Source organism: Acipenser ruthenus, chromosome 2 (assembly GCF_902713425.1).
Source record: "Acipenser ruthenus chromosome 2, fAciRut3.2 maternal haplotype, whole genome shotgun sequence".
Lineage (NCBI taxonomy): Eukaryota > Metazoa > Chordata > Actinopteri > Acipenseriformes > Acipenseridae > Acipenser > Acipenser ruthenus.
Genome location: NC_081190.1, coordinates 27,107,741 through 27,132,907, shown reverse-complemented (window position 1 = coordinate 27,132,907; position 25,167 = coordinate 27,107,741). Strand labels below are relative to the sequence as shown.

General features: G+C 35.7%; 1 protein-coding gene across 4 annotated transcripts; it reads left to right on the top strand.

Annotated features, from left to right (window-relative positions):
• The first annotated feature begins 683 nt into the window (after window positions 1-683).
• LOC131698800 (uncharacterized) lies at window positions 684-23,436 on the top strand. 4 transcript variants are annotated; one of them, XM_058992943.1, is made up of 13 exons: window positions 684-786; window positions 5,103-5,198; window positions 5,773-8,370; window positions 8,931-9,131; window positions 9,579-9,743; window positions 10,318-10,419; window positions 11,542-11,652; window positions 12,409-12,587; window positions 13,201-13,358; window positions 14,258-14,300; window positions 17,516-17,702; window positions 20,023-20,158; window positions 21,121-23,430. In XM_058992943.1, exons 2-13 carry the CDS (start codon window positions 5,141-5,143, stop codon window positions 21,218-21,220), a joined length of 4,038 nt encoding a protein of 1,345 aa, XP_058848926.1. In that variant the 5' UTR covers window positions 684-786; window positions 5,103-5,140; the 3' UTR covers window positions 21,221-23,430. The 4 variants fall into 4 exon arrangements, 2 of the variants coding, with proteins under 2 accessions (XP_058848926.1, XP_058848920.1); XR_009307829.1 differs by lacking the exon at window positions 684-786 and having other exon boundaries at window positions 2,902-5,198; window positions 17,516-17,625; window positions 21,121-23,436; XM_058992937.1 differs by lacking the exon at window positions 684-786 and having other exon boundaries at window positions 2,909-5,198.
• The last annotated feature ends 1,731 nt before the right edge of the window (window positions 23,437-25,167 follow it).

Sequence of the window (25,167 nt, the reverse complement as noted above, 5' to 3'; positions counted from 1 at the left end):
TATTTCATTTACAATCACAGTGACATGTCATTGTACTTGTTTGTATACACAACAAGTTTCTCACAAAAACTCCTTTACTAAATGTTGCTTCACTTATACTAATGGTATTACTATACAATATACAGTAAAGTACAGTTGAGCTGTACGTGAGAAAAGAGAGAAGTTGCATTAAGGATGAATCTCCTCAAGATCTATGACATCAGGATAAAGAGGCACACCGAATGTGCTTCTTGAGATGAAAGTGTGCTGTCAAGAAAGAATAGTGCCAAGAAAGGTGATGAACATGTGATTTAAATAAGTTTAACATTGAATTCAATAAAAGACAGACAATTTATTTTTTCTCTCACAATCACTAATATGTGATCTGTACTCTTCTTGAGGATTTCCCTTTCTTGATTTCCCTTTCACAAGACCACTTCTAAAATACTCTGTTTTGAGTAAACGTGCCTGCCTTTATAATGTGCATCATAAAAGTTTATCTTAATAGTTTAGGAAATAAAATATTTGGGTCTGGAATGGGGATTGATTCAGATTCCTAATATGATTAGATTCTTGGCTATGTGCACAGAATGACTTATTTTTAATGACAGTGCATCACCAGTACTTCATAGGATTACATTGAATAATCAGCTTCAGGGCTTTAAAACCAAAATAGCAACACTAAGTAGAGCAGACCAAGAGAGATAAACAATACTGTCTTCTTTGTCACAATTCCATAGGTATGCCTTATGTTCATCTGGTGGTGTTTGTGCATTTAACGGACAGCGTCTGGTGGGATTGTTGATGGTAAGATTTGACTACTTGTATTTGTGTTTTGCTTACATTTGTGTATAGAAGGACACAGTCATACTGTCTTGCAGATATAATGGTCTAGACTGGATTAGCACTTCAATGATAACAGTTTTTTTAAAGAAAATATATTTATGTATTTATTTAGAAGCTAAACGGTTATAGCAATTGAATACGGCCCTTTAAAACCAGCTATTGCACGGCCAGTGTCTGTCAAATATAAATGTCCTTCAAAACCAAGTTTTTAAAGAGATGGGCACACGCAAGTCAATGAAGTTTGAATCGTCCGTAAATCTTTCCTCATTTATGAACAGTGGTATTTAAATTAGTTTCGCGTTGTATTTAGTTCTCTCTATGTTTTGATATCTAGAATCTGTAAATTAATCAAAGTAAATGTTACAGTAGTTTAACAATGGTGTTGTTTTGTAGTTGGCATTATTTCAATGATTTAAATGGTAAATGCAGGCAATTCAGCAAGATATATAATTACAGTCAGCACTCACATATCCGACCCCATAACATTTTGACTTCAGTGACGGTTAAACGATGCATATCTGATTATTTCATTTTGGTCCATTCCAAATAAAAGAAAAGATACAATATCAAAAAATACATATCTGAAAGGACTGAGTTTTAAAATAAGTAGGCTTCCATTTAGATGTACTGTAGTTGGTTTTGTAAACAAATGCATCACAGTATCTAAAACGGTTTAATGATAAACTTTTACTTTGGCATAGCTTGTCTCATTTGCTTTGTTTGTGCTGCATTTTCGTCATGTGAAATTGGAGGAAGCGCTGTGTAACTGCACAATAAAGACTGATTTGGCATGCGAGCAAAAAAAAAACTGCGGGGTGTGACGGATAAACAAGTACATTGTAACATTGAAAAGATTGGGCTTTGTATCAGAAAAATGGTGACAGAGTTGGAAATCGGATGTGACGGGTAAGTGTATTCATGTGTTACATGGTGGGGATTGATTTTATTTTTAGTACAAGGGTGGTAAAACGTGACGGACGTGTATCTGGGTAACGGATATCAAGTGCTGATTGTATATGTAAGTTGCAAAGTTTTCTTTATTATTTTTTCCTTTTAAACTGCTTAAAATTGATCATCTCTCCAAACTCCTTGTACATTATGCTTTCAGATATTGTTAAATGTAGTTTAGGTTTATAATTACAGAAGATGGTGGTTGATGCTGTAGCACTTATCGAAGAAAGATTTATTTCATGGGTATGACGTTTGCCAAGATCAGGTGACGTGTGGAAATAGGATGTTCTGTCATGCACCAGCTCTCATGCTGGTGAGATAAGGATTACATGTTTATCCCACAAGAGAGACATACCTCACCAGCGCTATAGGTGTGACTTCTGAAGCGTAGACTTGTGTAAGATTAACACAGTTTTTAATGCCATACAATCCTATTCATAGGGCATTAACAAAATGATAACAATCATTTGTTCTTCCAGAAACATTTGATAAGAAAATAGTGAATTAAAAAAATACATGCAGCCACATAATGCAAGAACTGGCCTAGCAAATCCTAAAATGCACAAAGAAAATTACCCTATGCGAATGATAGTCAGCACGATTGATAATCCAACACACATAATAGATGAAATAGCAGAAAAACAACTTAGGTCACACGTTGAGAAATTACCAAGCTATGTTAAGGATACAACACCATTTTTAAAAAGACTTGAATCACTAAAGCACAACCTTCCAGAGGATACAATTTTATTTTGCATGGATGTAAAATCCTTGTACCCAAGTGGCCCTCGTAAAGAAACTTTAGAAGCTTGTCAAAAAGCACTAGATAATAGACTAGATAAATCAATACCAACAGCAGAGGTGCTGAACATGATCAACATAGTTTTATAAAACAGTTATTTTACATTTGTTGATAAGAATTACAAACAAAACGATGGTACAGCAATAGGATCTAAATTAGGAATGCATTTTGACAGTACCTACATCGGGAAATGGGAAGAACAATTACTTAGAAAATTGGAAAGAGAACCTTTAGAATACATTCGGTTTGTAGATTATATTTTGGGGGTTTGGACACATGGAGAAGAATCTCTTTTCCAGTTTCATAAAATGGCAAATGAAATACACAGTAATATTAAGGTGGACCTTCGATGGACAAGAAAAGAAATAAACTTTTTAGATACCATAGTAAAACTTGAAGAAGGTTCAATTGAGACTGACCACTTTTGTAAACCTACTGACATGCACCAGTATTTACACATGCACACCCAATACACACTAAAAGGGCAATCCCAAAGGGTCTAGGAATGAGAATACGAAGAATATGCTCGAAAGAAAGTAACTATGTAAAACAAACAAATGTATTAAAATAAATCTTAAAAAAACGAGGATACAAAGAAAGAATTATAGAGACAGAGTTAAGAAAAGTGGATAAACTAAAAAGAGATGATCTACTAGATTATAAAAATAGAGATAAAAAGGTCAAGAGTCCCATTAGTAATAACTTACTCTAAACTTTTGCCTAATATTTCTAAGATAGTTTGGAAACACTTGCGGATTCTACATAATTCAGAAAAATTGAAAAAAGTATTTCTTAAGGCCCCAGTTGTAGCAGTCAAAAGAGAAGCTAATTTAGGTGATATTTTAGTTGACAGTAAACACAATTTTAAAATAAGAAATTGTCCAACGTTGTCTGCTTTTTACAATGTACCACCTCCCTCTGTAAATCCATCTCAATTTTGCATGCAGCTTCGTAGCCAGTTTCAAAGCCAAGATTCTGCCTCAGTCCGCCAGAAATACGCAGTTGTGAAGTCACTGTGTTATAAAAGCTGTATCAAGTATGTGTGTAAATCATGCAAGTGCGCTCTGTAGCACTGGCAACTAGTAATAAAGTTGTCAATAAGCGGTGTGCAGTTGCTAATATCAGAATTCCATTAACATTAAAGTCTATGGGACGGGATTGGTTCCTATTGTCTAGATGTATAAGGAGGACAGGATCTGTGGAAATGAATGTCATACTATAATTTTTAAAATGGTGTATCAACTTGTGTTGGTTGCAATTGGCAGTATATTGCATTTTCAAATTCAGAAAAGATCTTCTACACATACTGTTGTGTCTCTGCTACTTCTGATCTTTCACTGTATCTTCTTATGATTCTATATGACATACGCATCCACAATGTTTTAGAATTTTCACATCCTAGTCTTGTATTTTAATGTATTATTTTGCACTGTATTTAATGTTTTATGCATTGTTTTTTAATGTATCTTGTAAAGTGCTTTGAGGTAAGGGTCCACTATGAAAGGCGCTAAGAAATAATAATATATAAAATAAAGATTGATTGATTGATTTTGATTGCCGTTTATAGATAAATGATGACTGGGTGCAGGAGTTTGGCTCACTCACTGTAATTTGGTACTGTATATACATCATGAAGTCAGCAAATAACATTATTCTCTTTAAGTCATGGAAATGCTTACGTATCAGCCCATTATATAAAGCAACTATTCAACCCATTTATGGGAATGACCTTAGACTGATACATTAGATCCCATTGGGTTTGATAGACTTAATGGTATTAGGAAGGGCATTTCACAAATGAAAGCTAAATACTAAATTATCTTTGCTGAAAAGTGTAATCAAATATACATGTGCATTATACAAGATGAACTGTTCTTGAGGTGAACTGGTTTTATTCACAAATTGAAATATAAAAAATCTCCTTTTTTAAGTAATGATATTGTATAGTGCCATCAATTTTAGTTTTCTTGTTACATGAACAGCATGAGTAAAATTAGTTATTTGACAACATTATAAAATATGACAAAACATAATTTAAATAGATTCTAAACTTCATTTTAGAGAAAGAGAAATCAACAATGTATGTTGGGATGGTCAATAAATCGTCCCCTTTTTAATCAAGCGGGTTGGATGTAGTCTGGGTTACAGTACCTTCATTGCGATCATGTCACTACATTACACTGAGGTTCAGTAGGCAGGTACTGTAACTGTTGCTACAAGGCACAGTCTGTTACCATGGAGGCAGATTGGCCCTCAGAAAGAACCTTTATTGTCCAGAAAGAGGGAGACAATCCCAGTGGTATCCCAGACCGTGCATTGTAATTCAATAACATGCTAGGGGTCAGATATTTCTCCTTAACTTCCAATGTATAAAAACAAAACTGATTTATGTCAGTTTGGATTTAATATTACATTTGTTTATGATAACAACAAAAAGAGAATGTTGGAATACAATCAAAACAATGATATGCTTCTTTGTTAATGAATAGTTCATTTATACTTTTTAAAGTCTTTTTTTTTACAGTTAAATGTTTTGAAATCCATATCCTTATATATGTAACAATGAGCAAAAGAAGGCGGAGACACAGCAAGAGAAGGAAAAGCTCCAGCAGCACAAAATGTGAGTGAGTTCACTCTTTAAGAAAGGAACATTAACAGCACTGTAAGGTTAAATCTTTCCTGACTATCTGAAACAGTGTGCTATTATGTTAAGGACTGTGGACTGTTTATTTCACATAGTTCAAGTAGTTAATCGCAGGACTTTTCTGTGTTTAATAATGGCGACATTATTGTACTCATAAAGGGGAAACCACACAATTTTACTTTTTTGCAGTTTACAGAAATCACTTGTAATCCAGATGTATTTATTGATGGTGCCTAGTAGTAATTTCCTTTTAAAATGTCTATTGTATTTCTGATTTTGTGACTGAGGGTAGGGGAAGGGACAATTAAATTGAAAAAACTTAACAAAAAGCTGATTTCCTTTTTATTCCAGTGAAAGTTTCAAAACTACAGTCGATATACAAATACAACTGTAATGTAAAAAGTATTGAAATAATCAGTTTTTAAAAATGCAGGGGCAATCTCCCAAACATCCCTTGACGTGATTGCCCTGAAAGCAGGACAGTGAACTAGATGCAGGAAATGTGATTGTGCTTCAGAATGCTAATGTGATATCCCTCATTATTTTTCAGCCAGCCACTCTCTGTTTCCATTTCAATGTCACAACAACGACACCACTAATAAAGCTTGTGAAAATGAAAATGATGGGGCTTTAGCTGAAAAGGGTGCAGCTGATATATCGCAAAGAGAGGATGTACTGGAATCTGATGAATGTGGGGAAAATGAACCCTGCTTCAGACATGAAAGTAAAGGAAATAGCCAAGAAACACCTGACGCAGACTGTCAAACTGGAAAAGAAGAAGATAAAATCACACCACCCGCTGACAAAAATGACAAAGTAGTGACAATCACAACAAGAGTCAAAATAAATGATCAAGAGGTGTCAGCTTTAAGAAGAATAACAGTAAGGCATCATCCTGATAAAGATAAATCTAACTTGTCAGTAACCACTACCAAAGTCAAATGCACAATTTCCAACATTAAAGTGGAAGTAAAGGAAGTCTTGCATTCGGCTGACCCAGATTTCAAAGCTATGTTTGTGGTTGAGTGCAAAGAAGGGAAGAGGAAGGAGACTTGCACTCACAGAGAAAGACAATTGGGTCAATGTCATTTTCCAAATAATGAAAACCCAATGAGTCACTGCTCTTTTAATATAAATGGGAATCCTACAAGTTTTAGCCAGGACAGCAGAAACCATGTATTTAAGATGAGAATCTCAGAAATTGATAAAGACTTTAATAAGGTTAGACAGGATTCCATCAAGTGTGACAAGGACACAGGTTGTTGTAAAAGCTGTTGCAAAGACTGTAAAAACAAGTGCTGTATTTGTAACCAGGAGCAAAGTGGCTGTTCCAATGATACAGACAACTCAGCAACTGAGAGGTCAAGCAGCCTTTATCCTTTATCAGACTGTAGCCTACTGTGGACAGAACACTCATCTGACACACTAGGCACTGATGTGGTTTCAGATATACCTCCACCTGATGAGTTTGCAGATAAAGAGTTGAAATTATTAGATGAAATCACAGAGGGCATGTCCTTATTTCAGATAAACAATGGAGATAAGTCTGACACCCAGACTGAGACAGCCAGGATCATGGATGAATCCACTTCCTCTGATAGTACAAGATACATGTCTGGAAGGAAAGAGAGTAATTTGTTTGGCAGTGAGCAGAGTGGTAATGCAGAAGGTTATAATCCCATGTTTATGGGCCCCAAAATGCCAATGAGTAGATCAAGCTTCACTAAAGATTTCATTCACAAACATGAAGGGAAAACGTGGCTGAGAAATAACAGTATTGCCATTTTGGAAACAAAATCAAGTCCAAACTGTTACTTAGAAAAGCAACCCAAGAGAAGAAAGACGTTCCCGGGAACTGCCAGTGTTTTCCCCAGAATGCGTGAAAGCTTGCCGTCCTATAGAGAATCTATTTCTTCTGGAACTTTTCCACCCTTTTTTATGAAGGCACTCCCTTTGGGCTCTGAAAGACTAGACAGGGTTCATATTGAACATAGAGGGACTTATCATTTTTGCGCAGAACACAGAACGTCTTCAGATACTGGAAGTGATTGCAGACCTGGCTCATGCCACATTAGTTATTCAAGACCTCTCCTTTTAAACACTTCAGCTTCAGTTGGAAGCAAGCACCCCTTTTACCCGTCTGAATCAGAAGAGAGTACAGACGAAGTCTACAAAGATTTTCAACACAACCAGAAAGCAGTCGAAGATACTTCTCTTCTGGCCTTAAATTCACACAATAATGTATGTACCAGTCCTGACACCATTAATGGGTATTCCTCTGGAGAAAGCTACCATTTTGGATCTTTGGAACTTGCTGAGTTTGCTGAGAGTGGCTTTGATGAGGAGATGTTGGACAATGATAACCACAATCTTGAGCTTTCTGGGGAAATACCAATTATGAGCAAGGATTTAATGATTCAAGTAACACCACCATCAAGAAGTATCTCCTATGAGTATATTGACGATAAAGAACATGTCGGCAGTGGAGTATTTGATTCACTGAATGAACTTGAGGGTAATGTACAAAATAATGATATTGATCTACAAAAGATATGTGAGCCAGGCCTTAGTCCAAAAAAAAGGAGAGGTTCGGTCAAGACTGTAATTATAGGAGATTCAGAGAAAAGATTATTGATTCAAAATAACAGCCCATCTCCAGATACATCTGTTTCTGAGAAACATCGGAGTGACTTTTTCACTTGTGTTTATGACAATCCTTCTGTATCACCTATTTTAGATGTGGACGAGACTGCGACAGAAGGAAGTGACCCACTGAAATCAGAATCCTCTTACCACAACTCTCTGTCGTTTGATACAGGGGCTTTAGACCTCGTGTCTGGGGTATTAGATTCTGCAGAACTGTCTGAAGATCAGCAGACACTTACTGAACACACAAACAGTGTAGAGGTTCCATCCCAGAAAAGCACTGAACAGTGTGAAGATAGTTCCGCAGATCCAGAGAAAATGGAAGCAGGGAATATGGATAAAGCGTGTGAAAACAAGGCTGTATTCGTCCTGTCAGAGGCAGATGCCTGTCAGGATGTGCAAACAAGTGGCTTCATTTCAGAGTTGCATGAAAAAGCCAGTGACAAAAAAGAGAAGTTGCAGAAAACAGATACACTTGATGAAAAGCCAAGTGTCCCAAAATGTAAGTGTTTTATTAGATATGCAGTAATAATGTACATCTGTTGGCAAGGCCCTTTTAATGTGTTTATATTTTCATTAATGTATTAATAGAATGGGACCACTCTCTTTGTCTCTGGTGTTTCAATACAAGCAAAGTTAATTGGTCAAATGCATATTTTATCCTTGAATAATATTAAGGAACAAGACATTTAAAAAATAAATGAATAGAGGTTATCATTTTTGTCAATTTCACATTGTTTAAACTCCTGTAAAATAAAACATATTATTAAACATACTTGGGATGCACGCACAATTTTAACTAATTTTAACATAATTTTGCATGGTTCCTAAGTAACATTACTTTTCTTAACTTTTACACAAAATAGCAAGGGGAATGTAAAAAAAAAAAAAAAAAGATGATTAAAATGACATTTGAAGCTTCTCGTTAAACACTTATTTAAAGTGTAAGATTTAGTATTCTGAAAATATAGATGGTGTAAAGTAAGGTTCCACTTAAATACATTAATACAATAGCTATAACAGCTCCCCCATAAATTAACACTGAATACTGGTATGTGTCAGTCCCAAAGGAGACAAAGACAGAGGCTAGAACCCACCTGAAGCTACCTTGTGACCATGTACTGAAAGACATGCGACCTAAAGAGAGCATCCCACAAGAGGAATCAGAGCGCTGGGCAAAGAGACGCATGCTGTTCAAGGACAGCAAACAGAGGAGCTCTGCTGGTGGCAGTTCAAACACAAGCATCATAACAGAAGAGTCAGGTTTGTATATACAGCTAATCTGAGAGTAACAAAGCTGACTACCAGCAATCCTAGGAATAGAAGCAGTTACAATTACATTACATTAGTTTCAACTGCTTAGTTCAAAAACTAGTGCTACTGCAGTTTTAGCAAAGAAAACCACAGCAAACCACAGATAGAAAATAAAACTATAGCAAATTAAGGATGCATTTCAAATATAGCATGATTAAATTCAAATTGCATTTTTCATATGATAAGGCATGTGACTTTAGGTCAGCATTTTTATCAGATGGGTATATTTAAAAATTGAAAAAGGAAAAACTGCTGTGTACCAAAAGGAGCAAAATCAGAAAGAAAAGGGTAAGAGGTACACAAAAATGTGAATAATTGATAGAAAAATGTATTATATCAGGACGTTTCGGACTACAAGTACTTCTTCAGCTGAAGTTTTTGTGTTCCTGTTTACAGTGAACTCAGAGGAGACTCGCTCTGTGGATGTGGGCGTGCGGGAGAATGAAGACAAGGGGTTTTATACAGAAACCTTCCACTCAGCCTCCTGGATCTACAGAGGAGATGACATCAGAGCAAATGACAGCCCCAGGTGTCTGAGCAAGAGACCCCGACCAGTAGCAAGTACTGTGAGATTTTACTAAATGAGGAACAATAGTATTACATTATGAAGTGCAGTTTGAGATTCATTACGTTTATAACAAAAAAAAAAAAACCTGTTGGGGAAAGGGCCAGTAGCAATCTGTCTGTCAAAAAAAGAAAGCAAATATATTGTTGTGCAGCACATAGGATAGCATCTTTCAAACAGATTGGCATTGTGACCTGGTTAGATGTCTTTATACACTTCAACAAGTAGTGGTCCAGTTGAAGGGTAGTGTATACATAGACACCTGTCAGAAAAAAAAGATATATATTCTGTCTGTGGAAAGTTATCTGTTATTAGTATCTATTTTGTTATGGAAAGTTATGTTAATATTGTTGGCAAAAAGCATTATAGGTGGATATTGAATGGTAGGTAATAAAGAATGATATACACATTTTTGTTCTTTGTTCTTTCTACCATTTAAATGTTATGACAAGAAGACACTCTTCTTTTGGCTTTTAGCAAACCCGTTTAAGCATCTTAATTGTATCAATATGTCCAGTAATGTTGTACAATGACATGCCTATGCTGATGTTATGTGTTTCTCCTTAACAGTTCGAGAGAGGACTGTGAAAGTCATCAAAGGTACAGGTGACTATCCCTGGGGATTCAGAATTCAATTTTCTAAACCAATCTTGGTGACAGAAGTAGACACAAGTAAGTCACACTACAGTAAAAAAAAAAAAACTAAGAAGAAAATATATACAGTATAATTGTATTGTGTATTACAGAACCAACATTTTAAAATGTAAATTTGAGATGGCCACAAGAAAAGGGATGTCACGGTTTGACTGTATCTTACTTACAGCAGGCCTATGTAAATTTAACAGCTGAGTGATGTTTAATGAAATTTTTTTTTATGACAGTATAAATTTCAGAATTTAGACCCTGGCATATATATATATATATATTTTAAATACACAGTAAATTCTCATTAAAACAAACTTAGATTAAACACATTTCCTGATACTATGAATGTTCTACATGGTTCTGGCCAAGTCGTTTATTGTAAATTATTTTGTATAATACGAATTCACTTAACACACATTTCCTGTTTGTGCAAATTATTTTGGAGCACGTCTTCAGTGTTTGCTCAATACCCTGATGTTGAGGACACCTTGGTTTTGTGGTTTAAAAATGCCCATGCTCAGAATGGGACGTGGAGATTTCAAGTGCAGTTCATTTGCAACATATACTTTTTAAAGGTTCACTTACAACCATATTTTCCTGAAAATGCACAGTACTATTACATGTATATATATATATATATATATATATATATATATATATATATATATATATATATATATATATATATATATATATATATATGATAATAAGAGTTACTGATAAGATAATTGTTTTTGCTGTTCTATTGAAATACGTATTAATGACAGCTGACTGGATTTGTTCACGGTATATATGTTCTAGTATAGGGATAGGAAATCTTGCCCCTTCTATTACATTTCATGGAACAACTGGAAGAGGCAAGGTTTGAAAAGGACTTTGAGTGAGCACTTCAGCTGACTTTGGGTGTAATATTAATGTTGCCACAAGGGGGGAGTGTACACGCACACTGAGTTTGTACACTAGGAAATTAAACAAATCTAACCCAGTGTATTTGAAGTTTCAAATAATGTTATTCATTCTAGTATTTTATATATATATATAGACACACACACACACACAAACACACCATACCATTTGCAGTTAAACTCCATTCCTGTACATCAACTTAACTTTTTCCCCAGTTCACTGGACGTGTTTGATTGATTTCAGATGGTCCTGCTGAGGAGGCAGGGCTGCTGATGGGTGATATTGTAATGAGTGTGAATGGAACGGATGTCACCAGCATACCGCACTCTGAGGCAGCAGCTTTGGCCCGGCAAGGTAAATCACAGGGCTTGTTTCACAACTATGGGATTTACTGTGAAGTTCGCTTGTTTTAAGTAAATATAGAAGAAAACGTTATAGAAGCAAAAGAGCAGTTAGTTCAACAGTTAGTTGCAGTCATTTTCAAATAATATGTTTCATACAAATCTTTATTTATCACACCAGCTCTAAAGTTAATGACTCCACGTTCCAAATCACAGTTCCCATATACATCTAAATAAGCTCTGGATTGCAAAGGCTGGAAGTGTAAAAATAATGTTTATGAACATAATGAAACTCTGCAGTCACATATGCCAAAATTGTTCAATTAATGTAAATATTTATGTATACCTCATTAACACATGGTGCTATGGCAGTAAGGCAACTTTTTGTACATCAAAATCACAGCAAAGGCAAATGCTCTATCCTTTTCTTAAAGGAAATGTCAGCTGCTCCTGATTTTCTGCAGCTTCTGCCTCCCACTCTTTAATTGGTCAGCGCTAATGTTTTCCGCTAGCACCCAACCTTCAAAATCACAACATGAAGGGGAAGGCGCAGTCCAAAGCAAGCATAAAACACTTTACCCTTATGTTTGTGTTTTACCTCGTTTCCTCAAAATTGAGCCCAATATGTTAAATGGGAATTGCTGATTAAAGGGATTGTATCAGCGACACGATTAAAAGCTTGCTTTCTTTCCTTATTAAAATTAAGATTAATAAATGATTTGAAGGCTTTTCTTTTTTGGCTAAGCTGGCCACACTTTTATTTCTGTAGGCCCGGATACCCTCATCTTAGTCATAGGTTCAGACATCAGCAAATGCCCGAATACTCCCAAACCAGCTTGCCGGGGATACCTTCACAAACGCACCCAGTCAGGCTTCCTGAAGGGGTGGAGGAAGAGGTGGTTTGTGCTGAAGCATGATGGCTGCTTTTACTATTACAAACACAAAAAAGTAAGAGACATTCCACTACCCCTGTGGCAGAATGAAATACCTGGTGCATTCCACTCCAGTAAATTACAGTGGTAGTATAATTGCTTAGATATAAAATGTAAAGTGTAATGTTTAAGGTCACATATCTTTACAGACAATAACATGGCAATGGCAGTCTTGTATTTTAAATACGATTAATTTGTTTTTCATTTTTACTGCTTTACCTGGATCATTTTCTCAAATTTTGTAACTACTGATTTTTTTCAGTTCTAAGCATTGTACATCATAAATTCAATGCCTTGTTTCTGTGTATTCTGTGTACCCTAAAAACCATAAATACAATATTTGGCCACCAAGTGGCAGTGTTAAACTTCAATCCCAGGAAAATGTAGTAAACGTAGTTAATGCAACTGTAATAGTCAGCTTCTTACCATGCTTATTAACTGAAGCCTAAAGTAGGTGAGGTAGTTTTTGAAAACAAGATCAGCCCTGTAAAAGTTATTATAGACACGTTATCCTCTTTTTCATGGTATGTCTTTTAAATTCCAACAAACATTCAGATTAATAACCGATAGGTGTGAAAGTATTTTAAAACAAAATATTCCAAACCAGCCATGCTTGTCTTTTTGCTCAGGATGAAGGAAAGTGCAGGCCCCTTGAGGCACTGAAGTTAGAAGGTGCTGAAGTGGGGCCGGATTTAAGCCTCGGCAAACCATTTGTGTTCAAGTGCAGCCCCCTGTCTGGGAGTCGAGTTTTCTACTTCTGTGCTACATCAAACCAGGAAATGAAAAGGTAAGTGCCTTAACAATAACTGTAATAGGACCACGATTGTAAATGTAAGAATATTATTAGATGTATGATAATAAAAGTGACTTCAAAGACACCGCTGAGGTGAAGTGACCTAGGAAGTGAAATAGTAACAGACTTCCTCAAAGCAAGTGCACAACAAACTCCAACCACTTTAATAACTGCGGGTCCAGTTACTGAAACTGAAACTGTGGGCCAGGTGAACTGGACACTTTGCCTCGAAAGGAAAGAGCAGTACCAGCGGACCAAAACAGAGGAAAGGACTACTGTATAGCTTTGAAAATTCAGAGATGTTTCAAAGTTAAGAAAGAAATTGAAAAATAAAACTACAAATTCATAACAGGGCAATGTAAGGGGTGCTGACGTCAACTTAATGTATGGAGTACATTTTAAAATCCACTACAGTATAGTAGTCTTTTTCGCAGAGCTATATTATATGGTGTTGTGTCATTTCAGTATCCCTGTTATTTTAAAACAACAACAGTTATTTTACTCAGTGGGGGATGGAGTAACTCCATGTTGCATTTACCACTAACTACAAACACGCATGCTGTGCTAGATCACTGAGGTGTACAGTACATGAGCCACATGAGCTCTCTGTCCCTGTTCTTTTCTTTTTTCTGTTTTATACATTTTGTATTGTTTTGTTTTTTTATTATTATTATTATTATTATTATTATTATTATTTATTTATTTATTTATTTATTTCTTAGCAGACGCCCTTATCCACGGCGACTTACAATTGTTACAAGATATCACATTATTTTTTACACATTATTTTTACATACAATTACCCATTTATACATTTTTTACCCATAAGGCATTTCTTTCTGGAGATATTTCACTATTTCAGTGGTCTATTTGTCATTCTCTTTGTGTTGCAGATGGCTCGAGGCAATGGAGAGAGCAGTTCACCCTGTCACTCAGGTAACTTTATTGATCAGATCATCTAGCATGTCAAATAATATGCAACAGGACCTTTTGCTTTTCAGAGTAAAACCAGTTTACTCACTTATTATGATGAGCTTATTAGAGGAAGGTGGCAAGATTTTCTGCATATATTTGTGGAATGCTAATTATCCCCTATTACAGTGTATACCATAAAGAAGACTAAATGTTTGCATTTTTCAGTTAAAACATGTCCATAGATTCAGACATACTTTCTTGTAAATCGAGAAACAGAAAAGCATCAAATCACTTATATGGGATAAAAATGTGATTACTGATGAGATTCAAAACCTCAATCAGGAAGCTTAATACAAAGCGAGTTCATTAATAGTATGAACAGCTGTAGCAGTTTGTTTTTATGTACAGCTTTGTTTTATGTTAAGTGGTTGAAGCATACTTATAGAGCATGCTTTATCTGCTGTATTGGATAATTATTTGAGCTGTTTATGCAAATGTTGCACTTTTTGTATTGTCACCATTTAGACCTTTTTTCATTCCCCAGTAGACAAGCAACAGCAAATAAAAACAGACTTGAATTTGACTGGCTTCCCAGATACCCTGCTAAGCTGTGTGTAATTGATTAACCCATACTTGGTAATCTGTGCGCAGCCTGCCAGTCAACATCTGTCTATTTATAGAAAGAGGGATGCAGTAGCGAGTCTGTGCGCATTGACTGCAGAATTCAGCAGAAACCTTGTGTTCATGTTTATATTTTATATTGGCCTAAAAGTGGTATTAATGGAATGGATGCAGTAGGTCAAAGGTGGTTTATTAAGCCTGGGGAGCACATGAGTGGTGAGGGGTGATACTGAAAAACTGGTGGACACACAACAGCGTATGTGGCATCAGTTTCCAAAGTAAATCATATCCCTACCAATACAGCCAAACTGGCCACAAATTATGGACTGGAGTTCCAGTGATGATGAGACAGAATTGGAAGAATTTCAAACTAAATGCAGTATAAGACCAGTATATGCAGTTAATTTATTAAAGAAAATATTGTTATTTACAGACCAGGAAAGAAACGGGAGGCATTGTACTGTACAACAGTATGTTTCCCATCCTCTCAACGCTACCTTGTCATTCATGAATAGTGAGCTTATTTAAAGGTTACAAAATTGAAATGTACATGTACTGCTTTGCTCTGTGTTTGAGATTTCTTAGTTACATTTTAAATAAACAACAATGAAAGAGCTGTTAATTTAGTAGGGCAACCCTTCATTATGCTTTTTAAAAAAATTGCCTTATGTTTCTGAAAGCTTCATTTTTCTCCCTTAACTTTCTGTTCTTACAGAATTAAATACCAAGAAATGTATTACCCCTAACAGGCACCAAATAAAACCAGGCCAAAATGTTTTGAATGTAATTTGGGATTAACATGTCTTCTTGTTACTTTTGTGTGTGATGAAGTAGTATAAGATATTAATCACACAAATCATGTGGATGGATGTTCTGAAGTTGTCATCCAGATATAATGTATCATGCAATCCCAAACCACACATCTCATTGGTTAGAAATAAAGTTGCCACTGCAGGAAAATGTCTTGGTTGCAAAATATCGCAAAATAAAACGCTTGACTCGGTGAGCGCTATGCACGGCAAAGTGCTGCTCTTTCCATGCTATACCACACCGCATCACTCATGTGTGTCTCAGGATTATTTTCATACAGTATATTATTTCCTTAGAGATTCTTTATCAACCTTCAGCCATGTAAGACATGTTTAGTTCAGCAGTACAGTATATACCAGATCTGTTCTTGAGAGGTAAGGAGAGTGCAGATATAGCCAGTAAGTTTAAATTTTGCTTTCAGTTTCACTAAGTGGTCAAAGCAGTGGTAATGTACTGCCAGACCCATAGACTAATCGTAGGGGGAACAACTGCAGTTCCAGCTTCTACCAGTTCAAGTAAGCACCTACATAATTTCAGTCGGACCTAAAACAAAGATATTCTATTACGATCTTGTCTAAACTAGGTACAGAAGAGGTGGATATTATAGCAAAAAAAAAAAGAAAAAGGGAGTGAGAGAAAGAGCATTTGCACTGACCAAAAAATAATATGGTAACTCTGTATTGTTAAAGTTGTGTTTCTTACAAGGAAGCACTGTGGGTCAAATTACATAAAATGACTGCAAATTGACCATTGTTTGTAAATTCTGTATATTACTATTGCAGTATACATATTATTATTTTACATTCTTCCTCCCAACATATCCATATTGCTCTGCTTTGGTACATGTCATCATGCCACTCTGTTTATGTCTCTATTTTAGCAATACCTGACAGCTTTGTTTTTTTTTTTATTTGTATGTGCTAACTTCGTTTGCCTACACAACTGTTAGGAAAGTGTCTTTTAAGTCACAGAGAAAAATAGTTTCTGAAATAAATGAGCCCAATAATGTTAAATAAAAACAGAAAGACCACCATAAAAACAAGAAAAATGACATCAGTCTCCTCAGAATCTACTGCACAACTTCTAATGTGTAATATAGTATGGACATGAAATACCATCATGTTATCTATATCAATCAAAATAAATCTCACTTGCCGGTATATAGTGCCAAATACAGTGTTGGGACTTCCAGGACACATAGCACTTGTTTTGTTTTGTTTTGTTTTGCCTTTCGCTTTGCTTCTCTCTCGTCTCACTCTTGTTCCTCCTCTTGAAAACCCACCTCGACCAAGGAAAACTGCAGGGTTTTATACTGGTGATCTCCCGATTAGTAACAAATTAATCAATTAATTAATTAAATCAGGAGATGGTCAGCTTCTGCGTGGGATTTGTGGGATGGGGCTTCAATCCCATCGATGCTGCCAAACAATAACACACAAAAACATTGTATTTTTAAATCAACACAAAATACATTCAAACCAATCCTAACAATAGCAAAACACTGTTTTTTACAAAGACCCAATAGATACACCCGTTCTTAATAAAAATAAATACATTTATCTTAAATAATAACAATAAATACAACACAATTAATTTACACACAGGGCGTAGGCCTGCTCCCTTTCATATGTGCAGAACTTTTCCTCTGCCTTGCCACAGTCACCCAGAATTATTATTTGTTATTATTGAAAACAATTGTAGCTTGATGCAATGAAATCTGAATAATGAAAAGATTAGAAATGAAATTAAGGCTGCTGTTGCATGAGTGACACTGAGGCAGCTACTAACACTGATTTATGTTGCAGAATCATGTGTGGGTGGATGTCTCTAGACACAATGCCAGCCTCCCCCCGTTGGCTATCAAAAATCCTGAATGTCTCGGTCTCCTTCACCAAATGGACAAAAACAAGGACATGTGGGTGCAACACTATTGCATATTAAAAGACGGATGTCTGTATTTCTATGCTGGCCTTCGTTCAACATATGCTCTTGGTGTGTATTCAAAGCGCTTCATGTTTGCTCTCATGCAAATAAATATGGCATAGATTTTCAGCCTAAGGACAAGAAAATAGCTGTTGGATATATAAATCCTATGTGCTTATCCACCAGCTTATAGGTTGTGTTTTTTCACATTTTACAAGCCAAGTCTCTATGGCTTGGGATCTAGGATCCAGTTTGGGCAAAATGCAACATCTCATTTTGGTAAAGCTCGATGCATTGCATCCTCAGTAGTAATATGACCAGCTGACTTTCAAGGGAAAGTGAAAACTACATTCTGACATATTTTTACAGTAGAAGCTCCATACAGAATATACACTAAAATTGATTAATGCACTTCACAACATAATATCTTAATGGACTATCATGCACCATATAGTGCTTAATATTGACTGTTTTTCCAAGACATAAATCTTGTGTAAAAAGCACATACATACTGTACCTTTTCACAGTCATTGTTTTTAAGTGAAAGGCTTTTATTTTAAAATGTTCTGGACCCAAGCAGCTGTGTTATTAATGTTCTGTTGCAGTAAATAATAGCAAAATAAGGGCTTCTCTTAGTGGAATATAAAAGCAACATTGAAGAAGCAAAATCCTAACAATCGAGTTTCCATTAAAAATGGACACTCAGTTATGTCTTCGGAAATTGGCTTGAATAACATACAGTGGCTCTCAAAAGTATTCACCCCCCTTGGACTTTTCCACATTTTATTGTGTTACAACATGGAATCAAAATGGATATAATTAGGAGTTTTTGCCACTGATCAACACAAAAAGTCCATAATGTCAAAGTGAAAAATAAAATCTACAAATTGTTCTAAATTAATTACAAATATAAAACAGAAAATAATTGATTGTATAAGTATTCACCCCCTTGAGTCAATATTTGGTAGAGACACCTTTGGCAGCAATTACAGCCATGGTTCTATTTGGATAAATCTCTACCAGCTTTGCACATCTGGACACTGCAATTTTTGCCCATTCTTAATTGCAAAATTGCTCAAGTTCCTTCAAGCTGGATGGGGACCTTTGGTGAACAGCAATTTTCAACTCTTTCCACATATTCTCAATTGGATTGAGGTCCGGGCTTTGACTGAGCCACTCCAGGACATTGACCTCTTTGTTTTTAAGCCACTCCAGTGTGGCTTTGGCTGTATGTTTGGGGTCATTGTCCTGCTGGAAGATGAATCTTCTCCCAAGTCCCAGGTCTCTTGCAGACTTCAGCAGGTTTTCTTTGCTGCATCCATTTTGCCCTCTATCTTCATGAGCTTTCCAGGCCCTGACGCAGATAAGCATCCCCATAGCATGATGCTGCCACCACCATGCTTCACGGTAGGGATGGTGTTCTCAGGATGATGTGTGGTGTTAGGCTTGCGCCAAACATAGCGCTTAGCGTTGAGGCCAAAAGCTCTATTTTGGTCTCATCAGACCATATAATCTTCTTCCACTTGGTCTCAGAGTCTCCCACATGCCTTCTGGCAAACTCTAGCCAAGATTTGATGTGAGTTTTTTTCCAACAATGGCTTTCTTTTTGCAACTCTCCCATAAAGGCCAGTTTTGTGAAGCACCCGGGAAGACTGTGCCCTTCTCACCCGGATACTCAGTTTTTGAGGAACGGCCTGTTCTAGACAGATTCACAGTTGTGTCATATTCTCTCCATTTCTTAATAATGGACTTTACTGTGCTCCGGGGGATATTCAATGCCTTGGAAATGTTCTTATATCCTACCCCTGATTGGTGCTTTTGAAGAACCTTATTCCGGATTTTCTTTGAATGTTCCTTTGTCTTCATGATGTAGTTTTTGTTAGGAAAAGTACTAACCAACTGTGGGACCTCGCAGAGACAGGTGTATTTAACCTGAAATCATGTGAAACACCTTAATTGCAGGTGGACTCCATTCAACTAATTATGTGACTTCTAAAGACAATTGGTTACACCAGAACTTATTTAGGTGTGTCATAGCAAAGGGGGTGAATACTTATGCAATCAATTATTTTCTGTTTTATATTTGTAATTAATTTAGAACAATTTGTAGATTTTATTTTTCACTTTGACATTATGGACTTTTTTTGTGTTAATCAGTGGCAAAAACTCCTAATTAAATCCATTTTGATTCCATGCTGTAACACAATAAAATGTGGAAAAGTCCAAAGGGGTTGAATACTTTTGAGAGCCACTGTAACAAAACATTTAGTGATGTTTATGTTAATGACTAATAAACTGGAAACAGAAATAAAATACACTATCATTATTAAGTCCATAACTTGCTAACTATTATGAATAGAACTGCTGTCAAACTGACTTCTCTCTCCAGGAGGGATCTACTTACATGGGTATACAGTGAGTGAACAGTCCCTAGGCTCCCGCCGCTCTGTGATTGAAGTTAAACCCCCTTCTGAAGAGTTTAAAACCTTCTACTTCAGTGCAGAGAATGCAACTGAAAACAAACGGTAAGCACACTGTTTGATAAGGGTGTTGTGCTCTAAATTGTACATATTTATAATGTTTTCTACATAAACAGTGCACATATATTTGCTGAATTCACAGCGGTACAACATATAATTAATCCTAAAATTAAAAAAAGAAGAAAATTACTGAATTACTACTTGAAACCAACTCTTGTGATCCAAATAATTCAATAAGCAGGGATGAAATAATGTATGAATATTAGTCTTTTTAGAAGATATACTCCCTGGCAGCAATACGTCTTTTTAGGAGAAATGCTCCCTGGCAGTAATACAATTTAAATTGTATGCAGAATGAATAATGAAATGTAATAATGTTTGTATATTAAAAGAAAAAAAATACAATCAGTCACCAAAGTCGCATATTTATTTTAAACCATTTAATCACTTAATATTTTTATTAGGATAATTAAAAAAAAATATTCCACCCACTTTCAACTGTTGAAACATATATTGAAATGAAATATTATAAAAAGATTTAGTTGAATAAAAGCAAACTATGAAATCTATGGTTATATGAACATATAAAGTCATATATTTAAGGGATACTGGCATTGCTTTGGCGTGTCACGAGGTAATAATAAAACAATAAGATCAGAAGTCGAGGGCATGATTTGAATGAGGGAGTTCCGTTATTACTGAGACATGCCACAGCAATGCCATTATCACTAATAAACTACGCCATCACTATTACACTAAGGTATTTAAGTGCGTTTGTCTGTCTGAAACAGTCCACTGAAAAAGTTACATTTTGTCATGAATTAGTGTCATCTCTCAGCCGTGCTTTATTTGCCATTCTGTTGTTTAATAAAACAGAATGGGTGACCTCCACAGAAAGGTAACAATATACACACAGTGTATATTGTTACACTGTGTGGTGATTTTGAACACTATTTAAGCATTTACGGTAATAGTTTGTCCCTAAGCATTTTATATTATTCTTTCAGCTGGATTTCTGCAATAAGCGCATCAATTAGCAAGTGGCTGCCTTTACACCAGGCTATTCAAGACTTCATGAACCGCCCTGCGGAGGAGACACGGATGTGAAGACACCCACCCTGCAGATTGACTCTTGTACTGTACATTTGCCAACAAGCAGCTTTGTGTTTTTTAACTGTATCAAGTGCACGCTATTGTTTGAGAATGTGGGTTTCTTGAAAGCCATAGCATTGGCCAATAGGATTAAGTAAGCTATGTTAAGATGTTGTGTTAGAAAATGGAAAGTGAACATCTGAACATTGTGTTTAATCATTTGTGTAATTGTTTATCGTGCAGGTAATAATGTATAATTTAAATGGACGGGTTATCTAAATATTCGTGTGTTTATAAGTAAAAGGCATTGTAATTCACTATATTGGTTTATAATTTCCAATTTTTATATTTACATAATGTTTACACATTTCTACGTGTGGTAGTCAGTATAGTACATATATAAAAAGTGAATACATACTTAGTACAGTACTTGAAAATAAGTCGGAATCTTATTATGCAAATATCCTTAACCCTAACTTTATATTTACTTTAGTTTTTAGTGACCCATTGGCCATTATATTTTTGTACATAAACAATGTAAATAAAAGTAATGTAAATACCAATATCCATTTACACTTTCTCATTTCAAAATATGTTGAATAATAAAAGTACGACCCTGACCATTTTGGAAACCATTTATGTCACTTTTTTTGTAGCAAAAAATTACTTAAAAAACAGAGTTGTGGAAATGTTATGAGACAGCTGCTAAAAATGTAAATACGTTAATGATTCATATAATAGCCATACAGCCAAGATGAAATTAAATATTTTTTGTCCTAGGTTCAATCGCTTCAAGATTTACACTACTCTCTGGAAATCCTTGTTTAAGCAACTAGACAACGAGAACATTTCTAAGGTCACCCTTGCTCCCTCTGGGCTCAGATGTTATTTACTGTCTAGTGAATCAGACAGGTTCATCCGTCCAGACTAGAAAAAAAGATACACAAGCACCATGCAGAAAGAAATCGTCTGAAAATAATTTATTTAGGTAGTCAACCACACAGACACTGAGCACTTGATTTCTCAGAATGATTATCTCAGTATGGTGTTGCTATGGGACTGTGTACACAAGAAATGCATATATTAAGAACTATAATTATTTGTCTTTCATAACCTAGCTGCGATGCCACATTGCTTCTGTTAGGGCTGCTGTAGCTGTTAGAGGACTGTCATTTGTGCTTAAAGACATCTGGACACAAAACTATCTGTGTCACAGAAAAACATCTTTCAATTCTTGGAGATTGCTATGTCGTGCTCTCCTGTCAAGATATGTCATACATGTTCTTCACCAGGGAGGGGCTATGGAATGAAAGTAAAATAGCTTGGACAAGACACATACTCTCTATCAGAAATGGCAATATTAAAATGGGTCGACACGACGGAGGGCGGAAACCGGAAGTCGGCCATCTTGGGTAAAGTGCATAACTGCAAGTACTCTAAACAACTCCACTGCGATCAGATACGGGTCAGGCAGAGATTGGATAAACCATGGCAACGGGCTGATTGCAGGGAGGAGTTTGGTGGTACAAAGGGACTGTAGTTGCGTGAGTACGGTCCCTTGCGCTGAAACGTGACAGACGGTCGGATCCTTGCTTACTTTGTTTTGTTTGCTACGTGTTTCGCTGGTAGAGGGGTGGCTCTTTTTGTTATTGTTTAAATAAATACAGACGTTTTGGGGAGAAATACTGCTTGGACCTTGTATCGGGTCCCACACCACATGCACCTGAAGACACGTATACATATGCAATTTCTTTCAAACAGTGTAAAAGTAGAAACAATGGAATTCAGCTCTGTAGGCATCCTATCTACAGCTGTAATATTGTAATTCTTACCATAAATTGCCATTTGGTCCTGTTTGGTCTTTTACAGCTCCGAAATGTAGAGTATAAACAAAAAGCCTGATTAATCTGTATTTTTCATGTATGCATCCTTTCCCTGTATCGTCTTAGTTAAAGCTGATGTTATGTTCCTTCACTTAATTATCCATTTCCCAAGGTCTGGCAGTGCTGATAAATGTTGTCTGTTCTGGCCCAGGTTAATTACAGGTCCTTAGAGATGGAAAAACTGAGCATTTCACTGGAAATGGAATTCCTCTAGGGGTAAACCACCAAAGGCAGATGCATGTAAACAAAAACATTGTAACTTAATACAACACAAATAATCCTGCACTCATTTACTGTACACATATGAAATATATAGTGCGCTTGAACAAAAGTTATTGTATTTCTTGCTCTTATTGTAACACTTGAAATGTATTTGCTTACGATTGTAAGTCACCCTGGATAAGGGTGTCTGCTAAGAAATAAATAATAATAATAATAATAATAATAATAATAATAATAATAATAATAATAATAGTAAGGTTAAAATTTTCGCTTACATTTTATAGAAATACATTTTGTACTTTAAAACTCTTCTCTCAGCAGATTCCTGTGGATAATTCTAAATCATCAAATTGCACACTTAAGTACTGTAACTGGTTAGAATGATGTTATATTTTATGTGTGCTTGTATTATTCATTGTCACAAAAAAAACAGCATTAGCAAGGGAACTTATTTTAATCCAGAGGGTATCTGGTATAACAGAGCAGCATTTATATGTAATAATGTCCCAGGGTCAATATGTGTAGTAGCATGAAAACACGTTCATACAACAGATGGCAGATCGTTGTTGACATTGGAGCAGCTATGGTTCTAGTTATTCCTTATCCTGTTGAATATTCTGTTTTGTTTTGTTTTTCTTTTTACTATGGTCATTTGGTTTTTCATAAAACCCTGTGTGGTATGAATATACAACTTGGAGTGTGTTATTACGCTTACAAAATGTCAATAAAAAATAAATAGATTAAATTCAATTTGATTAAAATAAAACTGCTGTGACCAGCAGACATCAATATATGTTTCTACTTACAGGGGTTTTGTTTTGTCTGGGTGAGATTTAAGCTTTTTAAATTACATTTCTGTAATTCTACCAACATGTAGCAATAGACACTATACCAAAGCTGCTCCAGAGTTGTAAGCTGCTTTCTGGTGAATTCATTATGGATTGTAATTGTTGGTAATCTGTTTTCCTCTTAACAACATCATAACGGAAATGAGAAAAGCTACTTTAACCAGAGTCTGTGACACAGAATCTGTTCCTAATAGTTTCTGTTTGTACTGTATTAATGACCAGACTCTGAGCAGTGCTGTTCAAAAATGTTTTCATCATTTATGCTGCCATGTTTGCTTTCTCTTCTCCTTCCTAAAGATAAAAACATGGTGTAATCCCCAGAATAACAACACCATTGTTGCAAGATTGGTTGATCATAAGTCATTTTTAATAAAGTAATTGATAATATTGTAATTTCTATGTGTACATTATAGTGTGTATTCAATCGTCAGAAATGTTCTTAAAATAAATGGATTCGTAACCTGGGAGCCATCTTGAAGATGGCTCAGCCTTGCGATGTTTCATGAATAATAACATAACTATGTAATTATGACTGTCAAAACAATTGTGAGTCAGGCCATAGTGATCGCATAAGCCTGAATTTAGGACTGTGTTTAAAACCAAAGTTACGCCTGAATCCTCCAAGACACATTCCTAAAAATCCAATAAGCATTGAAACAACACAGAGATCCCTGTGGGACTTCCTGCCAGAAGAAAGACACAGATAAGTAACATTTTCCTCTTCCTTTTTCTTAGTCTACATAGGCTCCATTTTATTGTACCTCAGGTTTGGAAGACAATTTTGGAGGATGGAAAGCAGACTATTTTAAGTAATTTTAGAAAATGTGACTATGATATACAGTGATAATACAACTATTTCTATAACTAGCACAGTCATCATGAAAAAAAACAATTTGAGAGTGAGAAATCTGCTCACGCCATGCAGTCATAATGACCAGATAGAGCTTACCATTAAAAAAGGATTGAATCGTGCAGATTGAATCGTAGTTTCATTGTCTGCTCCATCCCA

What these genes read in the sequence shown, in the direction of transcription:
- LOC131698800 (XM_058992937.1), top strand. Translation starts at nt 5,060, where the DNA reads ATGAATAGTTCATTTATACTTTTTAAAGTCTTTTTTTTTACAGTTAAA. An exon ending in AAGCTCCAGCAGCACAAAAT is followed by an intron (nt 5,199 to 5,772) that starts GTGAGTGAGTTC and finishes ATTATTTTTCAG; the next exon opens with CCAGCCACTCTCTGTTTCCA. An exon ending in AATGCAACTGAAAACAAACG is followed by an intron (nt 20,159 to 21,120) that starts GTAAGCACACTG and finishes TTATTCTTTCAG; the next exon opens with CTGGATTTCTGCAATAAGCG.